At 32.3% G+C, this 9,814-nt stretch overlaps 3 protein-coding genes across 4 annotated transcripts; 2 read left to right on the forward strand and 1 right to left on the reverse strand.

The window, feature by feature from the left end:
* Nucleotides 1–28: 28 nt before the first annotated feature.
* On the forward strand, nucleotides 29–2,498 carry LOC105784052 (two-on-two hemoglobin-3). Of its 2 annotated transcripts, XM_012609830.2 has the most exons (4): nucleotides 49–416; nucleotides 511–644; nucleotides 1,984–2,128; nucleotides 2,260–2,498. In XM_012609830.2, the coding sequence occupies exons 1-4, from the start codon at nucleotides 280–282 to the stop codon at nucleotides 2,354–2,356; spliced, it is 513 nt and encodes a 170-aa protein (XP_012465284.1). In that variant the 5' UTR covers nucleotides 49–279; the 3' UTR covers nucleotides 2,357–2,498. The 2 variants fall into 2 exon arrangements, with proteins under 2 accessions (XP_052481878.1, XP_012465284.1); XM_052625918.1 differs by lacking the exons at nucleotides 1,984–2,128; nucleotides 2,260–2,498 and adding an exon at nucleotides 1,044–1,977 and having other exon boundaries at nucleotides 29–416.
* A 526-nt stretch (nucleotides 2,499–3,024) lies between these two features.
* On the reverse strand, nucleotides 3,025–5,303 carry LOC105784504 (formin-like protein 1). Its single transcript, XM_012610403.2, has 4 exons — nucleotides 4,827–5,303; nucleotides 4,506–4,693; nucleotides 3,709–3,942; nucleotides 3,025–3,362 (listed from the first exon to the last, which is right to left on the reverse strand). The coding sequence occupies exons 1-4, from the start codon at nucleotides 5,156–5,158 to the stop codon at nucleotides 3,334–3,336; spliced, it is 783 nt and encodes a 260-aa protein (XP_012465857.1). The 5' UTR covers nucleotides 5,159–5,303; the 3' UTR covers nucleotides 3,025–3,333.
* A 1,752-nt stretch (nucleotides 5,304–7,055) lies between these two features.
* On the forward strand, nucleotides 7,056–8,949 carry LOC105781709 (pectinesterase). The gene is made up of 2 exons (XM_012606225.1): nucleotides 7,056–8,031; nucleotides 8,249–8,949. The coding sequence occupies exons 1-2, from the start codon at nucleotides 7,056–7,058 to the stop codon at nucleotides 8,947–8,949; spliced, it is 1,677 nt and encodes a 558-aa protein (XP_012461679.1).
* Nucleotides 8,950–9,814: the final 865 nt, after the last annotated feature.

Below are 9,814 nucleotides of genomic sequence, written 5' to 3' on the forward strand. Positions count from 1 at the left end.
TCAAATTAAGGAAAACGAGATATACATTTACAAGATTCGACGCTGTCGACATTATGAGCTAAACTATGCCCTGGCTTCATAAATACAATACCCAAAACCCAATCCTACCCACTGTTTATCGCCCAAATCCCAAACACTGATTCGTAGATTTACTCATTTTTTTCAACACAAGCGTTCCCTCCACGCGACCACCACTAGCTGCCTTTATATATACTCAGCTCAGCTCAATAACAACTCAAAGTAACTCCAATTGCATTTTCAAGTTCCACCTAGAGTGAAATGCAGACACTGCAGGAAAAGGCTTCTCAATGGAGCGGTGTTGATACTGCCGATGCCTTTGCCATTGACGACACTAATTTGTTCCAGAAATTGGGACTCCAAACTTTCATTAACCTCTCCACCAATTTTTACACTAGGTTTCTTCTATTCGGCTTCTTTTAAATGGGTATTTTTTTTTTATTTTTTTGCGATAGATTGTGTTTTTTAATTGGTTTGGTTGGAAATTGTTAGGGTGTATGATGATGAGGAAGAAGAGTGGTTTCGATCAATATTTTCCAATTCCAAGAAAGAAGAGGCCATTCAGAATCAGTATGAATTCTTTGTGCAACGAATGGGAGGGCCCCCTCTTTATTCTCAGAGGAAAGGTTAGCAAATTTTCCATGATTTGATTGCATTTTATATAATTTTTCTCATCCTTTTATTTTGGTGCGTTTATGTTTTAATTGAACTGTTATTTAGATCTTCCCAGTGGATTTGGAGTTTGTTTTATTAACATAAATTCATGAATTTGAAACTAAAAGGAAATGATTTTTGGGTAAATATTGGAATATGAAATTGATTTCAATTATTCAACAGTAGTAAGTTGAGACCCCTATTGATTTACGCGGATCAGACCCGAGTCAACATAAAGTCAACCATACCCTGGTTTGGCCTTTTCAAGAGATCTTTCTTCAACAAATTGTATGCTTTAACCTATGGTTATATTCAATTTTATTCTAAAATTTTCATATATTTAACCTCCTATGTTGTATGTCCAAATTCAGCACGAATGTGGCACACGGATATTTCAAGAAAAATAAAAAAAGGTAAAAGTAACATAGTGCTAAGTGACCTACAAATAAACCTCCAGGCAAATTGTAACTTAAAAATCTTTTGGCTGTTACATTATGTTCCCCTTGATTTAGATACATTAGGGTGAACAAAGGGGAAAGCTGACCATCTATTGTTTCTGGGGACTTTGGCATCATTCCCTTAATTTTTACTTTCAACTTTTGTACAATTGTGTGTATTTGATAGTATTAGGAGCTGGGCTTGTTTTCGCACAGTCTTTAATGGCTTTAGACTTATTCTTACTTTGTGTGAGTGATGGAAGATAAAGTGTCCTTATTGAGGCAGCCTTTAGGGTAATAAATCAGAGAGAATATAGTTTCAGGTTACTAGAACCATTTCTTGTTGCTATTTGCCACATGTTAATCATTTGGTAATAAGGCTTCTGCCCACCTATGTTAAGTGTTGTATATCTAAATCTTTAATTGAATTGGTGTCATGAGTCAGTCGAGCACCAATGTAATTGGGAAATTATAAAACATGCCCTTTCAGATTCAAGATCTTAAATATTAAAACAAGGGTGTTTTTGCCTTTTCATGTTTTTAATAAAATAATATTATAATGTGATTTGAACTCAAGACAAATGAATCTGAAGCTCTTAATTAACCATTTCAACGAAAGTGTTACATGATTTTAATATAAATATATTTTTAATATAGATATTTTCATCCACATCATGGGTGTGCCAGAAATCTAGTAAAGATAAATTATGTGTCTGTAACACACGTATTTTCAGTTTTGTTTTTTAGGATCATACTCCAATATACATATATGAATATATGTTCGACATAAATACTTAAAAGAAAATAAAAAAGTTGTCTAGTCTTTCTCCTAACAAGTTCTTGGAGTGGGGGTTCATTTTGCACTTCTTGGCAGGTCATCCTGCATTAATTGCACGTCATAGACCATTTCCAGTCACACATCAAGCTGCAGAGAGATGGTTATATCATATGGAGAAGGCATTAGAGAGCACCCCAGACATTGATGCTGATTCAAGAGTCAAAATGATGAACTTTTTGAGGTAGCGTTACACATTTCTTCTTCTTCTTCTTCTATTTTTTGTGCTTCCTTTGCCTGTGTGGAACTGTGAGTTATTGTGATCTTATTATTGTTTGGAACTCATGAGACGCTTATAATGTGTTTTTTTCTCAGGCACACTGCATTTTTTCTTGTGGCTGGAGATGAGTTGAAGACTCAAAAGCAACAAATCCCATGCAAACATGGGGCCAGCAAACCAGCTGAATCATAGACTTATTATCAGGAATCCTCCCCCCTAATTACTTTGTTGGAAGAAACCACGCATGTTGCCATTCATTCAACTCATCATTGTAATAGCGTTGTAACTTACACAACCTTTTTATATTAATAAAATCCCAAACTGTTGATGAAAATATTATTGTATATCATATTGATTAAAATATTAGGGCATATACATTTGGGTATGACTATTAGTATGATTGATAGGAGACTTTTGTATTAAGAGTCGGAATGTATTTTGCTCATTTATTCAAAAAATGGATAGATTAGTCTCTATATATTAGATAAAAGCGTGAACTAGTCTTTCTGTTAAAATTTTTTTTATCAATTTTACTATTAAAATTAATCTTCGTATATTAGCATGGGATACATATGACATCACAAATGTTACTATCTAGTTATTATCTGGTTATTCGACATATAAATGAATAAAAATTTTAACAAAAAGATTAATGTAACTTATGGAGATTAATTTGTTCATTTCTTAAGTAGAGGAACAAAATGTAATTTAGGGTCCGTTTGATTGCTAGTAAAATGTTTTCCGTAAAATAATTTCGGAAAATGTTTTACTTTTTCGTAAAATGATTTCTTGGAAAATATTTTCGGTGTTTGATTGAATCTGTGTAAAATATTTTTCATTGTTGGTGATTTCTGAAAATATTTTCCGGAAAAGTTGTTTTTACATATATTAATATATATTAATAAATTTTTATATTTTAAATTGTTTTTACATATATTGCATTGATTTATTTATAATAATACTTAATTATTAAACTACAATATTAATCTTTAAATTGATTTATTTCTTGTACAACAAAATGCAGGAGTGTGGTCTTCCTATCCGCACCCTTCATATCAACAAGCTCAAGGAGTGTATCAAGTTTGAAGGCATGGGCATCACCACGGTTTGTCCCGACATTCATGCGGTTCCCAGTCTTGAGCACAGCCTCTAGAAGCTTAAAAAACATCCTACTGGTTCTCAATTCCTCGCAAGCATTCTGTAAAAAGGACAAACCAATAGGATACGGCTTAATACAATTGATAATAAAGCAACAATATAGGTTTTGTTGGTATACATTTAAATCTACAAAATGAAAACAAAGCATATGACTCGTCTTAAAGCAAATGAGGCAATATTCTGTCGGTAGGAGCACTGCTAAAGCGCTCATCTCAGTGAACTCGCACACATGCATTTTTTAGACCATTGAAATGGTTACTATATTCAACATATTACAAGAACACATGTAGTTGTACCCAAAAAAACCATATTACAAGAATATTCTTCTTGTTCACACGCTTAGGCAAGCTTATAGACTAAAACCAAGCTGTCAGGTATGAACTAACTTAAAGATTTTTTAAGGTATTCAACTTCAGACTCGAAGTTAGCCATGTAGAGCATTGCATCCACCCTTTTGAACGCAAAGGGTATATCAAGAACTGCTTTTAAAAACTTCTCAGCTGGCCCAAGCTTGACTGGTGAATCATCTTTGTAGTCCTTCAACTTGCGTTCTTCTTCCTTGGTCGGAGCCATTTTCAATAAACTTTCAAGAAGTTCAGTGCCGAGTGTATCAGCATTACCTGTACCATCATAGATGAGATTTTAGTGCCCATACATAATAACTCCAAATATAGGAAACCATATGGCCAGTCATGGCAAGGATATTAAAGCTCAACAAATATCATTTGTAGGCAATACAAACTCAGACTATTGGTTCCCAAAAATATGAATTTCACTTATGGTCTTGTATGATACTAACTAATTCCAAAAATAGAAGCAGATATTCACATCTAGTGAGAATATTTCTTCAGTATACTCAAAGGTAATCTCAGGGTTGGATTCATTCAAAACAGTCAACCATTTAAGTTGGGATCATCAGTTAAGCATAGTGATGCAAATTATCAAAAACCTTTTTCAATCCTAGAAAGACAAACTACAATTTCAGCAGAAAACTTTCATTAAGTAATGTTCAAGGAAAATAAGGACAAATGAATACCAATTCCATATCCAGCAGACCAGCTTAATGACCTTTGTGCAAGTTATGTACATTTTTAAGTCTTAAAATCAACAAAACTTGAACCACAATTGCAATCAATAAACCAAAAAGTTATAAGTGATGATTCCTAAATGGCAATTTCATTACCTTCTAAAAGGGCTTCACAAACTTCTTCGACGGTCACATTGATTGCCCTCAACAAAATTGCTATGTTTTGTGCCTTTTTGGGATCCAACACTCTATTATCTTGGTTTGGTGAAGGAAGAACAGAACGTGGAGTTGCTTGCTTCGGTGTTTTTGCGACAAATAGTGTTTCAATCATCTCCTCATTCAACCTGCAGAAGCCGAACTCTTAGACAGTATTCAAGCAAGGAGTAGAACCACGTGAAGAAAACCTTAATTCAACTAAAACTAAAAGATCTGACAAGAACCCCATAGTTTACAATTAACTAGAGGTTGAAATCATACTTGAATGAGCTTGATCTGAGGTGATCCCACACCATTTCACGATCAGAGCTGGCTCGTACTTTATCCCAATGTAAAGGCTTTAACTTGGGTTTTGAAGCCTCCTCCGCATCCTTTTCCTCCACTGCCTCAGACTCAGACCTTGTAGGCAACTCGACTTGAGAAATACTAATTGGGTTGTGTGTCATAAAAGGAATCGAAGGGGGCACAAGAGGAGGCGGCTTCGATATCTGTTTTATTATAGATGCTGATGGAAGTGGTTTCTCCCAGAGCCGTCGTTGCTTCGGAGGAAGCGGAGGAGGAGGAGGTGGCGACGGCGGCGGTGGAGTCAACATAGGCTTCTCCGAATCTCTTCTTAGTAATGAAGAAGCTGAAGATGGGAACGGAGTTGAAGAAGGTTGAAGAAGAGAAAGGAGAAAGGGAAAATGTCTTACGGTTGAGAAATGGGTAAGACAATTTCCAAAAAAAAGCTTTGGATTTTACCCGTGTTTGTAAAATGTTTTCCTTAAGGGAATTCATTTTCTAACAAACAAACACAAGAAAATGTGGAAAATCAATTCCGGAAAATATTTTCCCTATCAAATAGACTTTTAATTCTTAATATAGGAATTTTCATGATACTTTTACCGAGTATGATCTTCCAAAAAGACCTAAAATAGATTGAAAATATCATATTTATAATTTATCATTTATCATTTATAATCTATAATTTGTAATATGTATAAAAGCAAATTATTTTATATATTTTTTCTTAAACATTAATAATTCATTTTATGTTAATTTTAATATGTTAACATTTTGCTATATAAATTTTTTATTTGAATAATCTCATTATAGGTTTTGATTATATCTAGTCTTTTTGACACAATATTTAGAATTACCCATAGCCCCTCCCTAATCCATAAATATGAGGATAATGTGTTTCAACACACTCGAACTCACGTCCTCTTACATTGACAACAATATTCACACCAATCGAACTAAAACTCAATCAACAATTAACTTTATAATTTTGAATTCATTTATTTAAAAATTGAATCATTATATGTTGTTTAAATATTTAATCTGAAGCCTGACAAATAAGCATGTTCTCAAATTTGGCATGCCCGTGTATCATGTTAGTTCTTTTATATTAATGTTATTCTCTCACGGTTTATAAATATGTATTTTTAGATTTTAATAATTTGTTTTATGTAGATATGATTTGTTGATGTATAATCGGTATATTTATGTTATATTATTATGTATTATTTTTGATAGTATGTTGTTATAGTGATAATTAATTATTGTGTTTGTGTTGCATTTTGTTTCAAATCCATTTCATACATTTGCATCATTTTTATAGTAGTTTAATTGAAAGGAAAAAAAATTTCATGTTCTGATTATGTTCATGCTTTTTTCATATATTTAAAATATTATATTTTTTATAAACTTTAGCATATTGATTATTGGCTTTTATATATATATATATATATATATATATTTATATTTGTATATTTTTGTCGAATATTAGATTATGTTTTAATTGTTTTTCCTTGTCGGGAATTTTTTTTTCATGATCAATATCAAGAAGATGCAAAATCATAAATCTTGTACATCTTAGCATAGGCATAGAGATTCTTGAAAATTTTATCCTTTCAAGACCCTGAGATATTAATAAATAAAAACTTTAATGGAATAAAAGGCCTTAAAGAATTTTTAAAAAATTTAATTAAGTCACTCCCAAGCTTTTGCATACAATTGACTTTTTGAACAAATTTGACCAGTGAAACCATTTAACCAACGTTAACGATTAGAAACTAATAACAATATTGATATGACCATTAACAAATGCCAAATCAGCCAACAAATGGTTGGTTAGCATCTTGTGGCAGATCAAGAAATACGACATCGGGGGAGGGGACAAAATTATATTAGTATTATCGACTACATAATTTTTTGAAATTCCAAGCTTCTTAAATTTGATGATAACCACCAATCAGTTAAATGCTTTGTTTATAATCATTACGTTATAACTTATCTATAACAATATGATAAGGTATCATTATTCCTCTCCATGCAAAGAACCCTAATTTTAAAGACTCATACTTGCTATAAAACCCACCCACCATACATGATAAATTTCATCAAACAATAAAACCAAAGACGAAGTGAAGGGAAAGCAAGCTTCATTTCCCAATAAAGTTTTCTACTTCCTTATTCCCTTCATTTAGTTGGAGAAAATTAACAAATATGTCGAAGAAAGTGATTATAGCTGTGGTTTCAATCATTCTCGTGGTGGGAGTCATCGCTACCGCTATTGCTACAGTTTATCATAAACGTGGTGATAATACCGATTTGCATAAAAAAATTAACATAATGTCTAACTTTTGTTTATATACTCTGTATCAAGAATCTTGTTGGCAAACTCTCAATTCTGTTAATAGCACTGATCCTAAAGAGTTCATTGCCAAAGCTATCTTGGCCGCTGAGGAAGCAACCAATAAGTTTTTCAACTATTCCGACTCCCTGAGTATTCAGGTTGAAAACAATAGCCTCACAAAGATGGCCTTGGAAGATTGTAAAGATATGATGAACTATGCAATTGATTCATTTAAGGCTTCATACTCCAATGTTTATGATAGTGAATTGCACAACATCAATGTCAGCATAAATGATCTTAGAACTTGGCTAAGTGCTGGTATATCATACCAACAATCATGCTTGGATGGTTTCGAACACAACAACAACATGAAAGAAATCATGCAAAAGGGTATTATTGTTGCTAGTGAACTCACAAGAAATGCTTTGACAATTGTGACAAATTTGCAGAATATTCTGTCCAAATTTGACTTCCAGCTTAATATTACTAACGCTCGCAAACTTCTTCCTATTGAAAAGAATAATTATCCTTCATGGTTCACAGCTAAAGATCGACAACTTTTGACTAGGATTGATAACAGCAACTTGAAGCCAAATGCTATTGTGGCTAAAGATGGCAATGGCCAATTCAATACCATAAGTGCAGCTTTAGTTGCTGCTCCTAAAAAATCCAATGTCCGACATGTGATCTATATCAAGGCTGGAATTTATAATGAATACATCACCGTTGACAAACAATACACCAATATCCTCATGTATGGTGACGGCCCAAGGAAAACTATTGTAACTGGTAGAAAGGGTGTCAAAGATGGTGGCGGAATTACCACTTGGCAAACTGCCACTTTCTGTAAGTTTACAAGAACTCAAACCATTTTGTTTTTGCTCAATTAGGACAATTATTTAGTTAATAGAAAAGGCCTTGCATAACAAACAATAAATATACGTAAAATATAATTACAAACTAGAATTTCATAATTGTGTAAAAGGCAACTCATGCCAATCAATTATCACGATTCTCACCGATAATAATTGTTTTATAATAATATGATTTCATAATGGTGTAGCTGCTATTGGAAATGGGTTCATTGCCAAATCCATGGGATTCCAAAACACTGCTGGTCCTGAAAAGCACCAGGCTGTGGCTCTTCGCATTCAATCAGATAAGTCAGCCTTCTTTAATTGTAGGATTGATGCCTACCAAGACACCTTGTATAATCAAGTAAATCGCCAATTTTTTCGCAATTGTGTTATTTCTGGAACTATTGACTTCATATTTGGTGACTCCTCCACCGTCATCCAGAACTCATTGATCATTGTGAGGAGGCCAATGGATCATCAATTCAACACAGTGACAGCTCAAGGCAAGGACTACATTGATGAGAACACTGGTATCGTGATCCAAAATTGCAAGATTGTCCCTGAGAATAAACTATTCAACGATAGGTTCAAATTTGCAACATACTTGGGAAGGCCATGGAAGAAATTCTCTACAACTGTTATCATGGAGTCTAAATTGGGAGACTTCATTAGGCCTGAAGGATGGATAAGTTTTGAAGGACCTGACAAAAACAATTATGAAGAAACTCTTTACTATGCTGAGTACAACAACCGTGGCCCCGGTTCTAATCTTAATGAAAGGGTTAACTGGAAAGGTTACCACAAGATCAATAGGACAACTGCCATGAAATTCACTATTCAATCCTTCCTTTCGAGCAAAGAAAATTGGTTACCTTTCGCTGACATTCCTTTCAATGCCATGCTATGATATTGAACATCATACAATTGAATAAATTAAGATAAATTAACTTTTATAGTGTTCTTTTAATATGATAAAAATCAAATGGAAAAATAAAACATAATACCACATTCTTTTTCACACATGGATATATAAAAGATCTTTAAATTGCATAGCCATCAACCATTGAATAAGATGTAAAATTTGTAGTTGATTGCATAACTATTTAAAATTTTGGATTAATTTATATTTTATGTATCATTATATTAAATTATTTAAAAATATAATAATATTAAATTATTGAATATTATATCTAAAATTCTAAAATATTTAATGTATAATTAAAATTACAAATAATTTATTAATTATTAAATTTTTAAAATATATATTTTATGTATAATTATATTAAATTATTTAAATATTATCTAATTTAATTTAATTTTAATTTTTAGCATCATATTTAAAATGATCATTTTAACTTCCCACCACAATTTTCGATAGCAATGTCAAGCACATTCCTATAACACTTTCCAAAATGGCCACGTCAAGGCCGCAAAACGACAAAAGCCAACAATGACCTGGACTCAGTTCTAAACCATTTGACGTGTTTAAATGAATGCTTTAGTTCTTTAAATGTTTAATTCATAACAAATAAATTTTAAGTATTTAATTGTTGGTTAAAATATACTCAAAGTTCTTATATTCTTTGTAATTTGGAAATTTAGTCACTCCACTTTTATTTCATAGAACTTAGTTTTATATTTTTAAATTTTAAAATTCAGGTCCAATTGTTAATATCACTTTATAATTCATCGCCAACCTTGTTGATGTGATATTTAGAAATTAAAAAAATCACTTTGTAGCCGTGTAATAAAAAAAATATATTGTTGTAATG

Source organism: Gossypium raimondii, chromosome 13, assembly GCF_025698545.1.
Source record: "Gossypium raimondii isolate GPD5lz chromosome 13, ASM2569854v1, whole genome shotgun sequence".
NCBI lineage: Eukaryota > Viridiplantae > Streptophyta > Magnoliopsida > Malvales > Malvaceae > Gossypium > Gossypium raimondii.

Bases quoted from the DNA above. Each gene is read 5' to 3' on its own strand.
- LOC105784052 (XM_012609830.2), top strand. From the start codon at position 280: ATGCAGACACTGCAGGAAAAGGCTTCTCAATGGAGCGGTGTTGATACT. The intron at 417-510 runs GTTTCTTCTATT...GGAAATTGTTAG, and splicing joins TCCACCAATTTTTACACTAG to GGTGTATGATGATGAGGAAG. The intron at 2,129-2,259 runs GTAGCGTTACAC...TTTTTTTCTCAG, and splicing joins AAAATGATGAACTTTTTGAG to GCACACTGCATTTTTTCTTG.
- LOC105784504 (XM_012610403.2), bottom strand. From the start codon at position 5,158: ATGTTGACTCCACCGCCGCCGTCGCCACCTCCTCCTCCTCCGCTTCCT. The intron at 3,943-4,505 runs GTAATGAAATTG...ATGATGGTACAG, and splicing joins TTGTGAAGCCCTTTTAGAAG to GTAATGCTGATACACTCGGC. The intron at 3,363-3,708 runs GTTAGTTCATAC...TCCTTTTTACAG, and splicing joins ATACCTTAAAAAATCTTTAA to AATGCTTGCGAGGAATTGAG.
- LOC105781709 (XM_012606225.1), top strand. From the start codon at position 7,056: ATGTCGAAGAAAGTGATTATAGCTGTGGTTTCAATCATTCTCGTGGTG. The intron at 8,032-8,248 runs GTAAGTTTACAA...ATAATGGTGTAG, and splicing joins TTGGCAAACTGCCACTTTCT to CTGCTATTGGAAATGGGTTC.